General features: G+C 44.1%; 1 protein-coding gene across 1 annotated transcript; it reads right to left on the bottom strand.

The window, feature by feature from the left end:
* On the bottom strand, positions 4,379–13,745 carry LOC8064666 (DNA-binding protein SMUBP-2). Its single transcript, XM_002462102.2, has 7 exons — positions 12,596–13,745; positions 12,185–12,471; positions 9,777–10,823; positions 7,198–7,366; positions 5,602–5,759; positions 5,235–5,463; positions 4,379–5,070 (listed from the first exon to the last, which is right to left on the bottom strand). The coding sequence occupies exons 1-7, from the start codon at positions 13,653–13,655 to the stop codon at positions 5,060–5,062; spliced, it is 2,961 nt and encodes a 986-aa protein (XP_002462147.2). The 5' UTR covers positions 13,656–13,745; the 3' UTR covers positions 4,379–5,059.

Below are 24,760 nucleotides of genomic sequence, written 5' to 3' on the forward strand. Positions count from 1 at the left end.
TGGCCTAATATTGTCCACTCCGCGTAGCCCGCTGGACATGAGGACAAAGCCACGACCACCTGCAAGAACCCGCATTCTTTCTGTTGTTCGCGATGGTCCTCGAAACTACTGCTAGCACGGTAGCGCCACCGTCGCCGTCCCCTTCTTCTACCCAGCTCCTACATGGCGATCGCAACATGGTGAACCCGCACCCCGAGGCTATCCCCACAGTGCTCCACGCTGGAGCGTAGCATAGATCCATGGCCCATGGACATACGAAGCAAATCCCAGCGAAACATTGATGCCTGTCGACCATCCGAAGAAACGAGAGGGCGCTAGCTGACTCTGAATCTCTCTAATGAAAAGTACACTCAGTACGGATAATGAAGGTGCAGGCGGTCTAGCCACTGAGGTTGATGGAGCCGTCCTTGGTGTACTGCCCTTCCCCATCCCTCGCCGTTCTTCATGGATGAACGCAGCAGCTGGCTCAAGGCCAGGGGCGACTGGTGAGATCCTAGAGTGAGCTCGGTCAATGCAATGGCATGGAGATCGAGCTAGTCCTCCTGCTGCACTTGTTGTTGCATTCTCTGATGCGCCCCGCCTAATCCTATGTTTGTTGCACGTCAGGCCGATGTACCTATGTCCTTGCTTGTTGTATGTTAAGCGTATTGCGGACACTAGTGGGCTTTGAGTATTTGCCCACCAGTTCCACCGACTATTTGCAACAATAACTCTATGGCTGGCGGACTGTCGCAAAACCCATACAATAATTTGGTGGCCAGTTTGGTGGCTTGTGGACCGTCCACAACCCGCCCCGCTTGCATTCTGAGACAGGACGACAATAGAGGGCGAGACCGGCAGGATGACACTTGCAACTCGTGACGGCAGCCACGACGGAGGGCACATTTGCGACCTGAGAAGCAGTGAAGGAAGCAATGTAACCGCTGCCACAACTGCTTGCCTCGCGGACTCGCTCGAGCTCACCGCCACGCTGCCACTGGGCTTCCGCGACGAGGCCGTAGTGAACGCAGCAGATAAATTGTTGCACGTGTGCCGCTCGCCCACGTCGTCGATGACGTTGCCGTGTTGTCTTGTGGAGCCGTGCGCGGGGACACCACACCTTCGACATGCTAGCCTCCGGCGACTGGCTTGCCACCGATATCAAGGTGCTCATATTTGTCTCCAAGCTTGTCGGCCGTCGCTGCCACCACGTTTGCCAAGGTGCCTGCCCTATGCCACGATCTCCCTGTGAGCGGCGTCAGCGGTGTTGAAGAGATCAATGAGGAGGAGAGATCCGCCATGGCCACTCTCATCGATGCCACCTACAGATGCGACGATTTCTTCATGTACGAGTTCATCTGGCTACGAACGGCGGTGGTGTCTAGGACTCGTACCCTTTTTGTAGGCAAGTCATTGTTGCTATCCTTAGCTAGAATCCCAACTCCCTCTACCCTGCTCGCCATTGCTCCCATCCCTACTTTGTCATCCCCTAGATTCGAGAAGAGGAGCTCGTGGCATCGAAGCTGAAGGAGACCCTGACCATGGCAGCCCAAGTGGTCGAGCTCCTTGCACTTGCGAAAGCCCCAACATCTGAAGGCTATGGCTACTTTTGTGGGGGCGTTGGATCATAAGATGACAACACATTCTGAAGGGGTAGGGACTCCATGATGATGTTAGACAATGGGGCGGCAACAACCCCTATGGCATGTCCACATCAGATCCATCAAGGAGGATGTTGGAGGAGGAATGAAGGGCGTTACAACCTTGCTTGCTCAGTATTTCAGTATGCATGTGCGTTCAGAGGAATAAATATGTGTGCATGTATGAGTGTCTTCATCTCTAATGTGATTAAAAAGATAAAAGATTTTTTTATATAAAAAGTATAAGAAAATTAAAAGTCCTTTTCAACATGCAATTGGTTAGAGGCTTCCATATGAACAATGTTTTATTACTCCTACCTACGTACACTCTCTTTAGATCAGGTCTTATCGCGAGGCCACGTCGGCTACTCTGCTCTCTCATATGATTCGTCGAGGTGCCGATGATACTGCTCGATCACCTGCGTACGTAGTGGTCCTGGAGCTGCAAAGCATCATACAGAGGACCACGGCCGGACCGATATCCAGGCACTCGCACCAGCCAGACGTGCCGACCAGATCATAGGAGAGGAGGTTGGTCCGCCTGCCCGTGTGCCTCGTCTCCGTTAACGGAACCAACTTGTTCGTTACGTTGTTGCTCTCCCTGCGGATGGCATGCAACCGCAGCTGATCGGATCATCGGAGCGGAGGGGAAACCACGATGGCCCAGTGCAGTGAGGCCTTTCAATCCATCATGCGGTTGCGGAGGAGGAGAGGAGACTAATACTCCTCTACCGTGTCACTTGGCCTTTCCTTTCTTACCATTACTGTCATCTCTTTCAGTTGGCTCTAAAATTTCACTATATGAAAAAAGTTAAATACACACCCCTCAGACGCGTCGCCGACGAGGGTCGCCGGTTTGGCGATGTCAACACGCGTCTGTAATAAGCGATTACTATAGACACATGTTGATAATAAGCGTTTGTAATACTACATGTTGGTATCACATATGCTTGTTAAAAAGGCACATATGTAACTAGATGACATACTACAGACACATGTGGTATTACAGATGCATGTTGACAGACACGTATGTAGCTATATGACATACTCTAGAAATTTAATCACTGGCTCGTCGGAAGCGCTCTAGTTGCTTCTCATTTGTGCCCGCTCCACGAACTCTTTTTTTCTTCGACATTGTTTATAGAATGCACCCCTTTACTGCTAGGTACGTATGCATAGTATGGTCTTCTTTCTAGCTTGATGCATCTTTTCTCTTGTCTCTTTTACAGCATGCATACATATCACATCGTAGTAATTAATTCATTGGAAGGCCGCTCTCATTTGCTAGTGCCAAATGTAGGAAAACAGGGTCCCTCTTCATCTTCTTGCACGTCTCCCATGTGTTGTGCAGATTTTTTTCATGTGAGAATAGATTGCACATTGCAATTACCTTATTTCTCCTACTGCTTTCATATAGAGTATTAGTATATTATATGGTATTATGTTTGGATTAAAACTTATTATATGGTATTATGTTGTTTGGGCTTGGGATGGGGTCGGTAACATGCTACACTTGTTCAAACAATATAGATTATGATACATATTTTCCTAATCCTTTTTCTAGCCCACCAAAGAGGTTTAGATGTTCCTAGCAGTTTTTATCGGCAACAAGAGGAATTGGTACAATTGTTCCTCGTTGTTACAGTCTCTATAGACTACCTTACATGTAAATAAACCTGATTATTGTCTTTGCTATTTCTTTTCATGCCTTTGGCATAAATTATTTTTTGTCTTGTGTTTTCAGATGAACCCGTTACTGAAGCATACAATATCTTGGTTCCCCTCTTTGGTGGTCTAAATGTCGTAGTGGTAAGTGTATGACCCCCTCTCTGTTTGTGTGTGTCATTGCGTAGCACAGTCATTCACTTACCTCTTCTCTATATGCTGCTTGCACTTGATACCATTTGCAACACATGCTCCAGCCACTTTTACCTTCCACATCCTAGCATTCGGAAGATATCTCCATGTGGACATAACAATGTGTGCAAAGTCTGTGAAATGTGTTGTCATCGTTCCATTGTGCTGCATCCAGACCCAAAAGTTTTTCGGTTTGGCTAACCTTTATCCGTGCCACCCCAACTCAGCACTACTACCATCAAGCGCTGTGGGTGGGAAACTAGATTCTTAGTTTACTACTCATTTAGTACACTTAAGATAGACTTGTTGTCGCTATTGTTATATGTGTGGCTTACTAGCTAGAATGACTAGTTTAATACTCATTTGGTACACTTAATATAGACTTGTTGTTAGTATTGCTATATGTGGCTTGCTAGTTGGAATAAATGTACAAGGAACTTAACGTGATGATCTCTTTCCATGTATCTATGGGGTTAATTTGAAGGTAGTAAAAATCAGCCAAGTTTCTAAGGACTTCGAAAATTGTCTGTATGCTTTTGCTGGTGAAGTGTGAAAATGCTAACCTTTTTCACTACTGCATTTTCTTCTTTTTTTAATTGAGAAACTTGTGGTGATGCGATTTCAGGCCATCTATTATATGGCAATTTTGATAGTTGAGGTTTCAAAATTAAACGTAGTGATGATGGACCATGGATGACCAAAGGTATAAAAGTTTGTTGCTCTTTGTTGATTTGGATTGTGGTTGTTTTAGCTACAATTCAATAACCTGGTAAAAGGTATTTGAGTAGTTTGTTGAATCATGGAATCTGGTTGAGGGCTTTTGACTGGTTTTGATTCAACTGAACTATTACTCTATCCAAAGAAAGAAAGGAAAGGACAAAAGAAATAGATAATAGTTGTGATAGTAGGAAATGGGTGGAGTTAGCATTTTGGAGGCAATGACGTTGGATCAGTGTAACACAATCAAGGCCCTTATCCTACACCCATTAGTCAATACTAACAAAAGAAAGTGTTTCGGCTGAAGATGTTGCTCTACCAAACATGCCCTTATTCTACACCCATTAGTCAATACTAACAAAAACTAACAAAGATCTATTGAATACTACAGAGCCATACCATGTCTAGTAGTCACATTTACTAGTTACTACTGAAAATTTTGTGAGGAACTACAGTGTCTGTTTCCACCAAGCCACAATTTTGGTTCATTGGTGTGCATCTCCTGCTGCTTGGTGATCCTGAGTCCTTACTATAGCTCATGTGTTTGTTTCTTCATCCTACTCTCAATCTTCTCTGTTCTATTTCTCTAATTTTTTTACTGGTTAACATGCATGAACCATATCATGATGATACATAGCAGTCTAGCTGGTTAATGGTTTCCCTAAGTCAAGCCACTGCATCCCAGGTGTGGCTTGCATCATGACCCCAAGCATTGGACTAGCCCCACGACGACAACCACGACCTCATCATCGCCTCAGGACAAGGCTAGATGCTAGATGGTAGACGAGCGGAGAGAATGAGGGGCCCCTCGCATAGCACCTCCTGAAGCCCCCCTAAATCCTGACGGTGGGAGTGATAGCATCACTCTAAATGGCACCTATAGGGAAAGAAGACATAAATTGATAGCAATAAAGGAAACACATAATTTTTGTTATTAGAAGGATTTTTTTGAAGATTTTGATGGCATGGAAGGACTTTTTTCAATGATGTTATGGGACTCAACATTTAGTACATCACATTTCGTGGCAAGTCATAACTAACCTGAGGGTAAGGCTGGTAGATCAAAGCCCCCATCGAAGGAACTGGGTTCCACATGTCTAACCTGACCATGCTGCCGGATATGGCGAAGGAGCCTTGCTAGGAAAGCATTGTTACAAATAGTAGAAGTATCACACACCACTGCAACATGTGACCTTGCCCTTGTAATAGCTACATTCATGCGCCTTATATCACCAAGGAACCCTACTGCTCCCAAGGAGTTTGACCGAACCTAACACAAGTGAGGGATAAAAACATTTTTAGTATTTCAAGAAGTGGCCCATTAACATAGTTGTTGTGTGTATGTCAACTTGATATACTGTTTTGTCACTTTATTACAAAAACAAAAGGCACCAACAAAAGAGCTTACCATGGATATGACAACTGCATCTGCTTCCCGACCCTGGAAGCTGTCTATTGTTGAAACCTCAACATTGGAAGCCACTGGATATTCTTCTAGTCTTCCCCGTAACAATTGTACTTGTGCGATGTAAGGGGACTGAACAACAATTGAAGTTGGAGGGACTCCTTCACAAATTAGTTCAATGCATTATTAGCTTCAACATTCACATAACCAATAAGGTGACACTAGTACACATAGTAGACAATTCCAATCGGCCCATAATGCATACACAAAGATAATGAACTATGATATCATGTGGTGAAAATTAGTTTAATTAGGATGAAATTGGTATTGTAAAGTGATTGAAATCTTTGGTATATGTAATATGCATGTGTTACTTAGATATACTTCGTGATAGCAAGCTGGTTGGAGAGACTTGTGCTACTGTAATGGTTTTGGTATTGCAGCATAACACACTCATGTGAGGTATTATGTGGATTGACTTGAGTCAAGCCATGGATCGACTTGTGCTCATGATGGTTGCTTGTTTGTTCATGTGCAGGTGTTACATGAGATTGGACATGGTTGATGATAGCACAAAGACTTAGATTTAGGAGGAACTAAGGTCTGCTAACTAGATTTAGGAGGCCAGAAGCTAGAACAACTAGCTCAACTACTAAGTTGGGTTTTGAAAAGATGAAACATTGGTTTTTGAGGAAACAAATTAAAAAGCAATAAAGAAAAATAAGATACGCTTTTCAAGCTTTTAGTGTGCTGAGAAGCAAGAAAAGTTCAAGGAGGAACATAGGTCATATTAGTCAAGGATGTCATGTGGGATGTTTGGGCTAGAGGATAGTGTGCATGCTTGTCGATGCATGAGTGTGTGACTCACTAATGGAGGTTGGCAATTTGGACTATCAATAGTATTATAGCATATCAGTATAATCTTTAGATATTTAGAGGTACATGAGGGTGGCTCAGGCCTACATGATGCAAATAGACCAGAGCTCATGGTGCACCTTGATGTGTGACGACTAGTCTCGATATATTGGAAGGCTTGGATGGTTTTGCTAGTTCTGCAAGTAGTCGCTGGTCTAGACTGGCCTCATGATATTGGTGTATTGGTTGAACATAGAAAGGGCTTAAGGAGCTAGTAACGCATACACATGTCACACATGCAATTCAATGTTACTAGGAGTTAGTGGGCTCATGTGTGTTCGGCCAAAAAATAAAATGAAACCGTATCAAATAAAGGCTTATATGTTTTCTTGATAGAAAAAACATGACAGTTACTTATGGCTTAGATTCAAAAGAAGTCCTTATATATATATGGATGCTTGTATGTTGCATCTTGTGAATTATAAATATATTATTAAAGTAATAATAAAGACAAATTCTCTCATGTTGATGTGATGGTAATCTTATTTGTTAACTTTGCTATCTGTTTTACATGCCTAACTTTTGATTTTAGATTGTTGTTTCCTCTCATCTAGGACTATGTTGTTCCCTCAGAGGGTCAACCACTTCAGATAAGTAAACAAGAATGACATAAAAAGTCAAAAAGGTCTGACAAGTTCACCACATAAGATCATAGTAGCATGATTAAAGAAAGCAGGAACATACCACATTGTATGAGATTGAAAACATGTTGTGCAACTATATCCGCCTCACCATTGTTGTAAAATGAACCAGTACCAGCTAGGTCTAAACTCTCCTCACAGTCAATATTTAGACTTCCATATTCCTTTCGAGTATCAAGTAAAAGCAAGGCACACTGAGTCATCCAGGTGGCCTGAAATAAATAAGAAGTAACTTATCACCACTTAGGCTAGAAATTTGACTCAAGAATTTAACGGACTACTAGAGAAAAAATGCAATGGTTTATGGAAAATATACAAAGACATTAACTCCAACAGAACAAGAAGTATAACTATTGAAATTTCTCATTGAACTCAAAGCAGTAATTCGGAAGGCTCCATAGATTCGGTCGTCCTGATTAGAAATCAACATATTTGTCAAACCAGAATTTATTATTTCACTTGTTGTTGTGTGAAATATATTTTATTGCTTAGATTGGAAAAACGAGAAATACAGACGTTGTATGTAATAAATCAGAAACCAGTGACTGGGTTTTGATGAGGCAATGCAATGTCAACCCCAATAAAACCAATGGGAAGCAGTAGCTTTTAGTATAATGGGGAAATAACATGTACTCTTGTGTCGTCGTGCACAAGAGGACTTGGGGGTGAAATAGACGTACGACATCCAACTATCCATCATGTCTCAACAGGAGAGGGCTGACCCGTCCACTACTACCACCACCACCACCACCACCAACAACACCTAGTGTGCACCGATTAGTGTCCATATGAAGTCTCCTTCCTCCCCTCTCCTCCGCTTTCCTCCTTTTCCATTCTACTTGTTCGACGTGTTGTTGATGAGACTAGTGGCGTGGATCTCCATGACATGTTGACAGCAGAGTGGCATGGAAGTGCTTGATCCACAAATGAGGAATACAAAACCATGCCATGGGCAGCTAGATTCATTATTTCCTAGCTTGATAGTGGCTGCACACTAGTGCCACCCGAGGGTGGCGAGCTAGCGATACTGCGAGTTACCCTCATGGTGGTGGCCAAATCTTCATGAGGGAAGGGTAGATCCGTGCCATGAGTGGATGGATTCTATATACTCCATTACTCATCAATTTGCCATGTGGAGTCACTGGCAGCATGTTGGTGGCTCCTGTGGTTGCAGATAGGAAGGTTGGCAATAGCTCTGGGGGTGATGGTAGCATGAGTGACACATCGGCAGCAAACCTATTTAGCTGTGTGCAACGTGATGGTGTACATGTGCGATAGGGTGGAGGCCAGGCTGTGCACAACAACACTTGATGACAGTGTGCACATGATGCTATACAGCTATGGCCTCGCTCCCTACCCATTGTTTTGGGTGGTGTAGGAAGTCCTGATCAAATGTCTCACCTAGCATTTTACCTTACTAGTGGTCAGCACGGAAGCACTCACAATGTAGGTCTCTTCCTTAGAAGCATTGTCGAGGTGCCTTCCTACTGGCCTAGTTAGACTTTGACCTTGAGTGAAATCTTGGTTCAGATTATGGATAGGCAACGACAATATCTTCAAAGTTCTTGCTCTCTGGGCCGGGGTTGTCACCTTGGGTCTCAACATGTTTGATGGGTAAAAAGACCGAATGGGCCAAGAGGCAAGCTGTGAACTGGAACTTGTACTGTTCACAAGCACTTGTGTTCGTTAACTACCAAAATTTCAAAACCAAAATTGGAGCCCAGATGCATTCAAGGGGCATGTGTCGCTTGTCTAGATGGCTTGTTTAGTGGGATGGTGTTGAAGTGGTCGCCTTGCTTAGTTTTGTTTCTTGTTTGCTGCGCCACTAGTTGGGCTGAACTTTGTTTTTTTTTTGTTTTTTTTTTGCATTTGTGTGAGCCTTATGGCTTGTATTATGACAATCAGCTGAGGCTGGAACTTTGTTCCATTATCTTAAAAAAAAACTCAGGAGGATGCTGCAAACTTTGGAGTTTCTGGGTTGCTGATTGGCTTGTGCTTATCCTAACTCCGTCCAGGTTATACCTTGTGGTCCACCGTGACTGTGCTCCTTCTATGCTAATGAATCCATCTTCTACGAGTACTAAAGTGTATCTTCCATATTTGTCGTTTGAGCTCTCTAGCTATGTTGGTCTGGTCATTTTTGTACCACTCTACTTCTTAAAGAAATACATGCCAAGGTATGTTCTCTAAAAACTTTGTAGCACACAATATTAGCAAATAAAAGTGGAATATTCATTGATCTATTAAATAAGACAAACTACTTTTGACCAGATAATCAAATACACTAAATCCCTGTAGAAATAAACTGTGGCCCTATAATTTACCATACAGGACTGCATCTACAACTATGTTTATGTGCAAGAGATATGGATTTTTTTTACGCAACATAGATTATAGGCAAATTTGTTTGTAATGACATTATTAGCATTAAAAAAGAACACAGAATTCATGGCTTCACTGTTTCTTATCGAGATGGAAAGTAAACATGTAGCATAGGACGGTGGTACAAAAATCTACAGTGAGAAGTGTAGCCTTGACAGGATAAACATGCTTAATATTTTTTTTATCGACTAAAAGTGACAAGCTACACCCTGGTAAATTCTTTGGATAGAGCATTGGTACCTTGACAAATGGATAATCGACAAGAAGTCGAGAAGCAACAGGTGGGAACGATTGGAGCAATCCATCATACATCTCCTTTGATGCCCAACTTGCTATAGATTCATGCATTCGGTATTGTGTTGTTAATGTTGTAGTGAGCAGTCCATCATGCAGTGATGAAGCCCTTTCTAACAAAGATATTCCTAGCCCACCTTCCATAGCCTCTCTTGATAATATTACTGGTGCAAGCTGACGGTGATCACCTGCAAGAATGCAACGCTTTCCCTGTAGTATAGGGATCCAACATGAGGGCTCAGTTGCTTGTCCAGCTTCATCTATAATTACCAGGTCAAAGCAACCCATTCCCCTGATCAGTGGGTCGGCTGCCCCTGTATTAGTTGATAGCACCACCTCAGCATTTGACAGAACCTCCCTGATTGCTTCCTTCTCCTCCTTCTTATAGTCCTTGCCGAGCTTTTTCAATCGTTGACGAATACCTGAAGCTAAAGAATCGTCGTCCTGTATGCAACGCTTCAAGTCCTTTCTCAAGGCATATTTTTTCCTCTCAAACTCTTGGGTGAATTTTTCAAGCCTCTTGGTAACGATCTCTCCCAAGGACATTGAAGTGACAGATGGAGATATCCTAGAAGGATTTCCAACTCGTACAATTTTCAGTCCACTTCTTGATAAACTCTCCACTATGTTATCAATCGCTGCGTTGCTTGGAGCTGTCACGAGAACACGTTCACCCCGGCGCGCAACACACGTGATAAGATAGCTAAGTAAACGAGTCTTGCCTGTTCCAGGAGGCCCTTGGATAACTAGGACAGGCCTCTCCTTGTCCAAGGCCAGTGCAAGAGCCCTTGACTGAGAGGTATCAAAGCTGTAGCTGTGCCTCTCCAACAAACCATCATCAGGTACTTCTGATCCACCACAATCCATCAGATTATTTCCCTCCAGCTTCATCACATCTTCCTTGTCTCCAAACAGAGTGGCTACTACCCCAATGGATGCATTTCTTTTCTGTAACCCTCTCTTCTGAAGAATCATCAGTGCTTCACAGTTGCGCTGCAGAGAATATTCATAGGTGAATGGGTTGAACATCTCGATAAATAATCTTTCAAAATTTAGATCATCTAAGACATAGGATTCTCGGTGTGATTTATCAGAGACAAATTTCCTTAATTAAATAGTATTCAAGGTCTACAAAGAAATTAGAACAAAGCATAGTTAGATGTCTCACAGATAATCTTGGTCAAACATTGAGCATAAATAGGTGTGTTCTTCACCAGCATACACTCCACATATGACTACTAGTTTACCAGTGATACAGAAATTAGCCAAATAACAGACCAAACCCAGATAATACTAGAAACAAAAAGAAAGAAAGGAATACCAGAGTGTTCTAACTGATGGCATTTTTCTAGTGTTGTTAGTTTCTGTAACTATTGTATTCCATAGTTCTGGTTAGGATGATGAGTGCAACTCTTCATGATCTGGAGGTTATCTGTCCTTTTTAGTGTTGAGTAGCATTTCCTCTTCTGGTTTTGCTGGCTTACCAATTAGTGGGAGTGTTTGTGCTGCTACTCAAATGCACTGTAAACTGAACTAGTCTCGTTTTTTATTACTGAGACATGGGCGGAGGCCTTTTCATCTAGGATGCCCGGCAATATATATGACACTAAAACAAGAATGTATACATTGTTATATGTTATAATTCTTTTTATGTAAAAAAAGGCAATGCCTGTTTGTTTTAGTTTTTTTTTCTGGCTTCTGCCAACCAAAAGCTAGAAGCTGAAACAAACAGCTCAGCTATTGAGTTGGCTTTTAAAAAGATGGAAAATTGGCTTCTGAGCAAAATGAACAAAAAGGTTTACAGTCATTTATCATATTTTACAAAATTTAAAACTAAATAAATAAATATTAGGAGGTAATAGCAAAGCCCCACAAAAAAATATTTTGTTTCGATATGATATAAAACATGATAGTATTGGAAATAATGCCATATCTACTTCAACCTGAATTGAATTATGCTTAACATAAAATGCAAAATATTTCCGAAAGGTATCCATTCCAGCATTGAATGTTGGAACCTTAGGTACACATGAATCAATTATAGCATTACTTTATTCCAACAATATTTTTTTTAAAAAAGAAAACAAGGCGTTTTTCAAAATAAGAAGACATTGGTACCTAAAAACTTGGATGGTGGTTAAGGGTCTACACTCATATTAACTTTTAATATCAACAATAAATATCCATGAAACAGTGTTATGTGCCGAAATTTGACTTCAAAATAATAGATCATTTTGGTGCCTCTATCATATGGATTATTTGTGACAAACAACAAAAAACGGTTTGCTGACTATTCAAATTAAAGAGATTTACCGAGCAAAGGCAATATAGAAGCATGTCTAAAATTGCAGTACCTCGTATGTCACTGCATCTGCTAGAGCCTGTATGCGATCAATCCGCGCAATTTTCCCAAGAAACTTGGAGAAGGTAGGATCACTGCGTCGTGATTTCAATGCCACTGTGATGCTGCATCCATCCTCACCGAGATTATGGACAAAGGCTTCCATGCAAGAAGTAGTGGCAACCTCGCCCTGGCTGTTGCACGTTCTCACACAAACCATGTCTCCAGGAGAGAGTCTGGTTGGTGGAAGTTTTTGGCTTCCCTCGACTCTAAATAAGACTAGATGTTGACCAGTTAATCCTGCACCAATGGAAACATGAGTCACTGACCAAATGCCAATTAAGACTCTTATTAACAACCATGTATAAAGGTACAGAACTTTCAAATGGTGTCACTAAAAATTAAAACTGAGTAAAAAACATACCAGTTGAACTACTGATAACTTTCAAATTGCAAATGGTGTCACACTCCTCTTGGGCCTGACCATGAGTTACCAAATACTCCACTGGCTTCTTTGACTTTCCATCCATCATTGAACTGGCACTCATCAACTCATCCTGGGTGGTCTGGGTTACATCCAGTTCTGCATCTCGTTCTAGTTGAAGAAGGCCGGTCATCTTCTGAACAAACTCATCTATTTTAGCCTGCATCAGCCTTGTCCTGTCCAGGCTTATGCCAAGTGTAGTGTGCTTGTGCATAACAGGAGCTGTAGGTCTGCGTGCGGCTGTCCGATGCTCAGCTGATCTAGCCATTTCTTTCATAAGCATCCACGAACGCGTAGAGCGCCAGTCGGTAACAAGGCCCTCTTCTTGCTGCTGCAGCAGGACATCACGAAGCTCTCTCTGAAAGTTGTCAAAGAGCGTGGGGTAGTGCGTAGAGGCCTTGAGGCACAGAGCTTCCTGTCCCCTGGGCATGGCAGTGGCAGAAAGGTATGCCTGTGCCTGCATCACAAACCCCATATGGCCATGAAAACACAATGGATCATTATCTTGTGTCTCTGACTGATCTGAGGAAGCGAATTTGGAGGCCATCAGGTGCATGCCCTGCTTCAGCCATTGGACCACGCGTTGGCCCAGTTCCTTTCGCCCAAGGGGGTCACCACTCTGGTACAGATTATTCACCATCCTAGTCGACAATTCCTCCTCTGATGGTGGTGACAGCACACCTTGTTTGGTTGCTGTTTGCTTCCTCTTCCTCCTCTTGCTCTTTTCCTTGTTTCCAATAGCGTTCTTGTCACGGCCGCCATGGCTGCTGCTGGTGGGATATGAATGGCAACCAGCAATTGCTGATGGTGCTCGCTTGCAGGGCCCTGGGGATGAGACTAGCCGGAGATGACCTGAATGATAACAGCTGATCTGAGGGGTGTTAAAACAGGAGGAGAAATAATCAGGCGTTGACAGCAGTTTCAGTTCTCTCCTTCTTTGGGGTCGCACAGTAGCATAGGAAGAAATTAGGGACCTAAAATGCAGATGATGAGGTTTCATGGTCAGCCAAAGCTAGATAGCAATGGCGGAAGCAAGAGAGATGAGGAGGGGAATGAAATGATCGAGCATGCAAGTTAGTTTTGATGGGCATGCGTCCATGTGGCCGGCAGCCCGCCACACAGGCTGGTGTTCCTGTGGTGAATACAATTCCGTGTCCATTCTGTATACTCTGGTGCATACCACATTTGGACACGTTTTCAGCTGCTGCTCCTTAAATTTTGACACAAGATTTCCATTGGCCTTCTTATTTCCTCATTTATTTGTCCTCCACTCAAACGGAGACAACGGCACCACATGTTAGAATGCCCCCACATATCATCTTATTATATATGGTTGGTTCAGCAATCACTTCATTCCACCATTTTGCAAATCCAAACTCATATTTATTTCATAATAATTCCAGCAGCAACAGCAAGTAACCAATGCCCAGTTTAGCATTATCATCATGAATCAAGCACACGTTTCAGAAACCTCCATGCGTCGGTGGATGTCAGGACGCTGAATTTGTCCACTAAAAATGAGAGGTTTTAATATTTGGGAAAATTTTACCAAGTTTAGTTTGAGCTAGCGTAAATCTAGCTATAGGAAAAATGTGAATTATTGAAGTTTTCTAATTTTGACAAGCGTTTGGATGATGTGATGTTTGCTTGTTGCTTGGTGTTACAAGTGAGTTAAATTTTTAAAAAGCGTTTAGTAAATCGTTTATCTGTCTTTGTTTCGCCTCTGTCTTTTCCTATAATCAAACTTTTGCTTTTCCTATTCTAATCTTTTTGTTTGGAGTTTCTCAAGATCCTTTTTCTTCCACTTGAAGTCACTCTCATTTGAGTTTCCCATTCATCAATGTAAAATTACATCAGAGTTCCAGCAGAGCAGGGTCTCCATCCCCGTAGACAACCGACCGGGGGTACACCAACCTAGCGTCAACACCGTCTTCACAAAACACCATCTTCAAGAGACACTCCGCTAGTCTAAACAGCGGGGTGGGGTAGCAGGGAAATAAAGAGAAGGATGAGTACATCGAAATGTACTCCTCAAGTGTAGGAAAAGTATGATATGAGGGCCAACACAAGGACAGGCTTACAAGTTTTGACACAAGCGCTTAAGCATCACATCCTATTTTCCTTAAATCCTTAGCACCTACTCCCTCCGTCCCAAATTATAAGTCATTCCAAGAATTTTGGAGAGTCAAAGTTTTTCAAGTTTGACCAAATTTATATAGCAAAATAATAACATTTTTGGTACCAACCAAGTATCATTAGATTCTTTGTTAGTTATATTTTCATAGTGTACCTATTTTATGACATAAATCTTTATATTTCTCTCTATATTTTTGGTCAAACATAAAAATGCTTTGACTCTCCAAGATTCTTGGAATGACTTATAATTTGGAACGGAGGGAGTATTTACTAAGTTGAATTTTGCCTTCTCCTCAGAGAACCAAACCAACACTCGAATTTTCTATCCGAGCCAACCAACACTTGGATTCCATCCAAGCAAACCGACAATTGGATTCCATCCAAACCAATTGACACTTGGGGATTCCATCCAAGCCTCTCAAGTGAACCGCCAATTCCCTTACCAAGGAAACCACCAAAACCAGTAACCAGAGAGCCATCTAATCAAGAAGAAGTCCAGGCCGCTCTTATCCGTGAGCACGACTAATATATCAGTTTTACACTTTGCAGAGATTGCACACTTTCACCACGAGCCATGTTCTCTCCATCACGCTTCACACTACCTAGATGCTTAGTGGGGTCACACTACAAGGCCTTTACAAAGTTCCTCCAAGCTTGTTCTACACATTCACTAAGGTTTCTACAGCTAACAATGGGTACCAACACCACTACAGAAGCCCCCTCTTGTGCCACAAAAACCAACCCGACGTAGCATAACTTGGAGCAAACTAATTATTTAGCTAAGTCATACCATATTGACCTCATGGATGCGCGATTAAGCCAGGTTACTTGTCCATGAACCGGCCCTTAGAATCCAAATAGGTATGAGCACAAACCCAAACCACCAACATCAACTGCCATACCATGGCATAAACCAACATCAACCAAACGGTCCATCCTGCCAGATTTGCCTACTCACCATGTTGCTACCACCAACGGATTACCAACCCATATAAAAGTTGCATAGATCATTAGTGAAAATTATATTGAACTCTTCCCAACTCATGACTGCAAAGCTAAGCATTCACTCCTACCCATCCAAACTGGGTTTCAAGGATGATATATATAACAAGTTCTAGTAAACCCTAATCATAGGATTCAAATATAGACTCTGTATGCAACTAATGGTCTAACTACTCTAACTCAAAGTAAAATAAAATAGGTGCAAGACGGTCAAGGACACTTGCCTTAGGCTTGGAAACACATACAACTCAGACACTTGGTCTTTAGGATTCACAAACACCTTTCCTTCCATCGCGACAACCTTCGGTCGCACAGACATACAAGCAAACATATACAAATAAATAAAAGCAGTACAACAAACATGGTAAACAACTTATGAAAAGGTGACTTACGCATAGGCCTTGTTTCTATGATCGCGTGAGCGCAAAAACTGCTGAAAACAAAGTTAAAACAAAGAAGTTATGGCCTTCAAAATACTAGGGACTAATCTGCAATTTTGAAAAAATATTTTATTTGGAAAATAGTCTATCTTCTTCAGCACGGAGGCGAGGCCCAAGGAGAGGGAGGGGCAGCACATGGTGCACAAGGGCAAGGGCGCCGCGGGGTGCGCAGGGGTGCAGCCATGGCCGAGTTGACCGTAAAATAAGAACAAGGGCTAGCATTGGAGGAGCTCGTCAGAGTTGAAAAGGAAGGGATGAGAAACGATGAAACGGTAATGGATTCGCAAAACAAAAGGCATGACAGTGTAGAGGACGAAGAGAGAAATCTCATGGTGGTCTCGAAATCTGCAGAAGACATCGAAGTGGGCTGAAAAAGCTCACTGAACTTTCACCGGAAAAGTTTGTTGGTGGAACTTCGACGTTAGATCTAGGGCAAGAGGGCGACTCGAGATATGGTTTGTACTTTCCGATCAAAGTGAGAAGGAGAACATCGGCATGTATTTATATGCACGGTTTGGGTCGGTTGAAAAATTAGGGTTTTGAAGAATTTTGGGATTTAATAAATTCCATGACTAAAAATAATTCCAAAAAATCTAGAATTACTGTTTTAGCCACAAAAAATAGCTCGGAGCTCAAAAAAATGCCCATAAAAATCTTGGAGGTAGATTGAAAGGTAAGAAACTCAATTAAAAGAGTTTGAGCTCATGAAAAGATTGTTGAGATGATAGAGAAAAAGGATTAAGCTCAAGGGGAAAGGAATTTAATTATAGAAAAGTCAAAAAAATTCCTGAAGACAAAGAAACGTCGCTCTAACGTATTTCGAAATCATTTGCACCCATAACACGAAATGCAATTAGCATGAATGCAACACCATTTCAAATTAAATTATAAAAGTTATTTAAAATTCACATTTTGTGTAGTTTTAAATTACTAAAAAGCCTAATTAGAGCTTAGAAATTTTAGAAACTATAAAATCATTATCTTTATTTAGTGTAAACTATTCACAACCCAAAAAATATAAATTTTGCGGTGTGACACCCTGGTTGCCTAAATCGCAGCATCCATCGACGATTCCTTGAGGACTTGTTCCTCTTTCTTTTTAGATAAGGGATATAAATATCCGGCCTCTACGTCCGGGGATGTACACAGCCAATTATTACAACGTCTTCGAAAAAAGATAGAGCAAACATGGTCGAAACAAATGACCATGGAACTAAAGCAAACAATAAAAATGTTTCCATCCTTGATTAGATACGTGTAAAGCAATTGTCTCCAATTTCTTGCTTAACACCGAGAGGATGTCTTTAGCTTGCTCATCACGCTGCAGTGGGGCCCAGAAGCGAAGCCAGAATGCTCCCCTGAAAATAACATAGAGTTAGTTTTGAGTTTGTTAAAAATAACATCATTCCGGCATCTCCAAATAGCCCAGCATATAGCAGACACCCCAGATCAAATTTCTAAGCTCCTTATGCTGATTATGGAGCCAAGTACCAAACATGTGGCCAATAGATCTAGGCGGGGTTAAATTAGTAGCAAAGAAAATTATCCTCCAGATTGTTTTGGATAAGGGACATTCGATGAATAAGTGTTGGATAGTCTCATTCATGTTACAACACGTACATTTCTGACTCCCTTTCCAGTTTCTCTTGGCGAGGTTATCCTTGGTTAGGACAACTCCTTTTTGAAGAAACCATAGAAAAATTTTGATCTTCAGAGGAATTTTAATTTTCCAAAGTTTCTTATGGAGGAATGGTGTTTGTGTATCCATAAGATGGAGATACAACGAGCGGACAGAAAATAATCCGGATGTAGTCAAGTTCCATTTAAAATAATCGGAGCCATCCACCAATTCCACATTAGAGACTTTTGCTACAAAATTAAGCCAATCTAGAAGTTTATTACCCACCAGTGCCCTACGAAAAGAGATATTTAGGGGACAAGCGGACATCACCTTCGAGACAGTTGCGTGACGGTCGCGCACTATATTATAAAGAGAAGGGTATGTAACTTTTAGAGGCTTATCACCTACCCATGTATCCTTCCAGAAACGCGTATTGGTCCCATCTTTAATATCAAAGGAACCTTTGGCAAGTACCTCATCTTTGATGCGCATGAGGCCTCTCCAAAAATGCGAATCATGGGGTTTAGCTGTCACTTGAGTAAGTGATTTCGAATTCAGGTATTTGTTTGTTAAAAGGGACTGCCAAATGCCCTCCGTGTTTAGTAGATTAACCAACCACTTTGCCAGTAAGCACTTATTTTGCAGTTGTAAATCCAGGATACCTAGTCCTCCCTGGTCCTTTGGACGACAAATAATGTCCCATTTGACAAGTCTATATTTATGTTCATTTGTAGAGCCTTGCCAGAAAAATCTTGATCTGAAATGATCGAGGTTTTTGAGTACTCCTTTAGGAATCTCAAAGAAAGACATCATAAACATGGATAGACTGCTTAAGACTGAGTTAAGGAGGACTAATCTTCCTCCATAAGACAAGTTTTTTGCTTTCCAGCAAGATAATTTCTGCTGAAAACGTTCTTCAACCTTTCTCCATTCAGAGTTCAGGAGCTGTCTATGGTGCATTGGGATCCCTAGATAACGGAATGGATATTCCCCTGCGTGGCAGCCAAAGAGATTAGTATAATAAAGTTCCATCTCTTTAGCTGCCCCATAGCAGAAAATTTCACTCTTATGGAAATTGATCCTAAGCCCAGATAATTGTTCGAAAGCACATAGCAAAAGTTTTAGATTTTTTGCCTGTTCTGGGTCATGGTCAATAAAGATAATGGTGTCATCTGCATATTGTAGTATTGATAGACCATCATCAATAAGGTGGGGAATAACTCCTGTTATTTGACCATCGGCTTTTGCTCTGTTAATGAGAAGAGCTAACATATCAACAATGATGTTAAATAGGATGGGAGACATGGGATCGCCCTGTCTGAGTCCGCGTTTAGTTTGGAAGTATGGGCCAACATCATCATTGACTTTGATCCCCACACTTCCCCCGGAAACCATGCTTTCAACCCATCTACACCACTTGGGGGAGAAGCCTTTCATACGTAAGGTTTGCTGTAAGAAAGACCACTTTACTTTATCGTAAGCCTTCTTGAAGTCAATTTTGAAAATAATCCCATCTCTTTTTTTGGTATGTAACTCATGGATGGTTTCGTGTAAAATTACTACTCCTTCCATGATATTCCTGCCTGTCATGAAGGCAGTCTGCGTTGGGCTTACCACTGTTTTGGCCACCATATTAAGCCTATTCGTGCCCACTTTGGTGAAAATTTTGAAACTCACATTGAGGACACAAATTGGTCTATATTGCTGAATTTTTGTTTCATTTTCAATTTTTGGAATTAAGGTAATTATTCCAAAATTCAAGCTGTATAGATCAAGCGCTTCCCTATGGAGATCTGCAAAGAGTCGTAAAAGATCCTCTTTGATGATATCCCAAAACACCTGATAGAATTCCGCAGGGAATCCATCTGGGCCAGGAGCTTTATTATGCTCCATTTGGAAGACTGCATCCCTTACCTCAGATTCGGTGAACGGACTAATTAGGATATCATTTTCATCCGGGGATACTTGTGGAATATCTGAGATTAGATGTTCCATAAGTGTGATCTCAGAATGTTCAGGTTGCCCAAAAAGATTCTTATAATAATTTGTAATGTGGCTTTTAAGGCTAACGTCCCCAACTATAGTACCTTGATCATTCTCAAGTTTGTAGATATGTTGGTTACGGTGTTTCCCATTGGCCACTAGGTGAAAGAACCTGGTGTTAGCATCACCCTCCAGTAGCGTTTTAACTTTGGCACGCTCATACCATTTTAGTTCTTCTTCTCTCAAAAGACTAACTAAACGCTCTTTTAAATAGTGTTTAAGATTAATCTCTTGATCAGATAACTGAGTGATCTCAGCTTTCTTATCAATACCATCTAATAGAGCTAGCAGAGTCTTTTTTTCTTTTTTGTAAGACCCCGCGGTGTGTTTAGCCCAGCCTCTTAGATATTGTCTGAGCCTGCGGATCTTGAACTGCCAACGTTCCAACGAAGTGCCCCCAGCACATGGAGAAAGCCAGTTATGTGCAATCATATCATAGAAACCCTCACGAAGTAGCCATCCCCTTTCAAATTTGAAAGGACGGTTATTGGTGTGGTGGGTCGATGATCCGGTGTTAAGCACAAGGGGAGTGTGGTCGGAGATATTCCTGTCCCTAGGTTCGATTGTCGTCAACGGGTATTGATTTTCCCATTCAGTGCTGACTAGGACTCTATCTAATGTCTCAAAAGTTGGATTATCCCCCGGCCCCGCCCATATAAAATAGCGGCCTGACATGACAATCTCCTTAAGATCTAGAGATTCTATGACAGCATTGAAAAGATTAGGCCATTTAGCGTCAAAATCCCCTGAACTCTTGTCCTCTGGAGTACGCATTAAATTAAAATCCCCTCCTACTATATATGGAAGAGTTTCTTTAGAACAAGTGTTTGCGAGCTCAACTAGGAAGGCACTCTTGTTTTGGATTTGAGCTGGCCCATATACAGTGTATAGTATGAATTTGAAGTCATCTGATTTACATCTGAGGGTGAATTTTACATAAAAGTCACCCTCGTCGATGGCTCCAATATAAAAAACCTTCAGGTCCACACCTAGCAAAATACCCCCTGACCTACCGTGAGGTGCCATGGTGTGCCAAATAAAATCATGCCCTCCAGATTTTTGAGGACATGATCCGGGAAAGAGTCCCGTCCAGTCTCGGATAGAGCAATAAAATCCGCCAAGAATCTGTGTTTAGCCAAGTCTGCAAGACCTCTGCTATTCCAGAATACTCCTTTCATTTTAGAATAATTTTAGGAGTCTTAGGCTTTTTGGGAAGTTTGCCCTTGCCACTATTCTTGGCGTTATTAAATTTTTTCTTTCGACGGAGAGGAGAGAGATCTATGATTTGATCATTCTCCGTGTCTAGCATATCCTCATTTAGATTACCACACGCGTGGCTGAGAACTGCCTCAATTCGGTCTTCCTGCTCAGCATCATTGTGCAAGCCACAATATTTATTTTTGGTCATGTTCTTTTTCTGCTTAGCACAAAGAACTAACCTATCCACCTCCAGGTTGATGCCTACCCTACCAAGGTTTGAGATAACTTTCGAATCTGGGAAGTTAGAGAAAGAATTACCTGGGTCGAGGTTCTTCTTTGCCGCCAACCATTCGGCCTTGTGTAGGGTGTGTACGTCCGCCACCGCTGCGGTCCTGATGCTCTGGCGCAGCTCTTTTTTGGGTGCAGCCGGAACTGCAAGCGCTGCGATCCTGATGCTCCGGCGCAGCTCTTTTTTGGGTGCAGCCGGAACTGCAAGCGTCGTGGCAGTCGGAGAGGTGGTGGCACTGCCCGGTGGGGAAGCATCAGTGGTGAGCGGCGAGATTACAGCAGCAGCGGCATCGCCCCCCACAGCAGCTGCGTCATCGGCGCCCACCAGCGCCTCTGGTACGTCCGGGGCAGGAGCGACAGCAGTCGCAGCGCCTTCTGCGCCCGACCAGCCCTCGGCCTGGACCGTGTCCTGGCGCTGCTGGTCGGAGGGGGCGCTGACAGCAACCTGGCACAGCCGGTCAGTGGCCAGCACGGTTTTGGGCGAACCCCATTCGCCATGCCTGGCTGGTCCTGTCCCTCACGGGGCGGGGGGTATGAGTCGTTTCGATCCCCCATAGCCCGACGACTCGGTGGCGTCCTCCTCGGTGCAGTCCACCAGCTCAGCCCGCACCGCGTCCTGGGGAGCGGGAAGTGGTAGCAGCGTTGTGTCATCGACCAGCATGGGTAGGGAAGATTTCCCAACCGCCTGGCCCTGCAGGTCAGCTGCCATCGCGGGCTGGTGGGCTAGGGTGGATGTGGATCCCCCCAGCGCCGCGATGAGCAGATCAGCGTCCTCCTCCGCGCCTCCCACAGGGACCTCCGCCGCTTGTGCAAAAATAGTGGGCGCAAAAAAATTGTTAGAAGAATTCACTAGCATATTATAATTGGCCAATTCTTCATCCGTCAGAGGGGAGTAGGACTTCCGTGCAGACCGATCATCCGCATCAAGCATGACTTTGGTGCTGATCTCCTGCAGCAATTGTTCACATGCCAAGTCAATAGCCTCATGCACCAAAGAGGCTTGCTGCTGGGGGGGCAAATTATGAGATGAGGGTCGCTGTGATTTTTCAATTGTATTTTCAGTGGACGGGTGTGGGGGAGCACCCGCATCTTCCATCTCGCGTTCCCTGTCTGGCAGGTCATCTTCACTGTCTCCTAACAGATCGTCGTCCTCTGGATTAACAGTCTTCCCCTGTGGAGCCTCTTCCAGCTGGAAGTAAAGACGGTAAATGCCGGTGCCCGCACAGACATCAGCTAGCTTAGGGATTTTTTTTAATATCCATCACCGCCACCTGGATGCGAACCTGCCCAGTTTCCTGAAGATGCGCCATATCCACTTTTTGAGTCGCCCCAATGATGGACCCAACAGCCCACAGAGGAAGGAAAGAGCGTAGTGCCCTTGGAACTCTTGTCACGGTCACCCAGACTTGGTCCAACAATTTGATGGGTTGGACATCATCCACAAATTCTTCAAAAACCAGAATGCCCTCTTTGTTTTTTGTGGTAATGGTACGAATAGCTATCATACGCTCCAGTTCTTCCTTGCTTGGAAAAGGGACAACAAAAGATTTGCCCCCTATCCTTTGCACCTCCCAATCCCAGCGCACCGGAATCATTCTAGCCAGTTCCGCTTGCAGCAATTGAGCGGACACATCACCTGCTTCCACAGTAATGAGGGCAGCTTCGGATGCTTGAAAGGTGTCCACAATTTGGCTGTTCCTTGCTGACTGGATCTGAAAGAAACCCATCCCATCCTCAGCAGCGCCGCAATAGGCGACCGTTGGCTTGGGACCCCGAAGCAGTGGACATTGGTTGGTAAAGTGTTCCTCAGTGCAGATGACACAGTCCCGCTTCACTGTCTGGTCCCTGCGCTTCCTCTTCTTGTCTTGGGTATCATCAATAGTTGCCGCACCCCCGGCCGTCTGCTGGCCATCATCGCTCTGGACAGCAAGGTTGGGCGGCGGTCTTGAGTTACCGCGGCCGCGCCCACGTCCCTCAGTGCCAGCACCACCAGCAGGATGAGGACCGCCGCGACTCGTGCTCCCGGCCGTGGCAAGACCGCCACGTCCCCGTTGCCCGCGATCACGCTCCTCGTGACCAGCAGCCGGAGCTTGGCCGCGACCACGACGACGATTAGAAGGGGCACCGCTGATGGTGGCATCCCGATTCCACTTCCTCCCACCGAAGCCACCCGCCATCAGCACGTCCTGGTATGATCTCGGTGGGGCAGCGTCGATGAACGGTTTGACGAGGCGCCTCGTCGGTCCTCGCAAAATTGCCGGCGGCGTCGGATTGCGAGGTTTTGGAGATGGGTGCAGCGCAGCGGCGGTGTGACAGAGAATCGGCCTGACTAGTCGACGTTTAGGGCCAAAGAGCCGCACCCCGTGGGACTGCTCGACCTGTTGGCCCACTGCCCAGGTCGAGTTCTGCAGAGCCACGAGCCTGGTCGAGACCCGATGCAAGTGACCGGTTCGCTGATCCAATTTTTGAAATCCCGAGACTTTCGGATCCTGGACGCGAGGTCCCCGGTGTTGGACAGCGCCTGGATGGCGGCGCCGTCGTCGATCGTCGGCCTCCAATGCCGGCAGGATGTAGTCACCAAATGTATTTGCCGGCGTGATCCTTGGCGGAGGGAGAGGCCCGTGCCACGCCTTCTTCCCTGGAGCATGCGGTGGCCGCAGAGGCAAAGCCGCGGGTGGCACATCGGAGCCCGTCAGAGAACCCCCGGCAGATGATTGCTTAGGAAACGACGGGCGAGCCACGTCGATGGAAGAAGCCGATTCTTGTTGCTGCAGCGATCCGGCGTCTGGGCGCCATGCAGGGACGTCCGCATCTCCCAAATCCTCGCACTCCGAGTCGTAGTCTGGGGCCCAAAATCTTCCCGATACCGCGCCAAGTTCAGAGAGATGAGGTTCCTTTGCCGTGATTCTCCGTAGTGCCATCCGAACCGATGGCGCTAACAGCGGAGGGGCCATTCCCCATCGAGGACTCGCCGGAGCTTGGTGGCGTCGAGAGGCCTGCCGTCGATCACCTCCAGGATCCCACGATCGCAGAGATGGACCCGTCGATCACCGTGGCTAGGAAATATTAGTGTTCTCTCATCGGGTTTGGATGGAGAGTTACATGGATAGTCTAGTAATAAGGAACGGATGGGCCGATCTTATGGACAACAGGACTTGTTCCTCTTGGCATCATGGTTCTGCTGATGGTCAGCAAGTCATGCATAGGAAGCTCATGCCACACAGTCTCCTAGGGCCAGCACCAGCGATCTCTCTGCTGCCTGATTGACACTAATCCGTCGAGCACTTATCTTTTTGTTTTCCATCTCGTTTTCAGATGTGTCTACCTGGCCGCTCCGTTGTCGTATCTAGCCCAAGCCAAGATATGGCAGTTGTG

This window comes from Sorghum bicolor, chromosome 2, assembly GCF_000003195.3.
Source record: "Sorghum bicolor cultivar BTx623 chromosome 2, Sorghum_bicolor_NCBIv3, whole genome shotgun sequence".
NCBI classification, from domain to species: Eukaryota; Viridiplantae; Streptophyta; class Magnoliopsida; order Poales; family Poaceae; genus Sorghum; species Sorghum bicolor.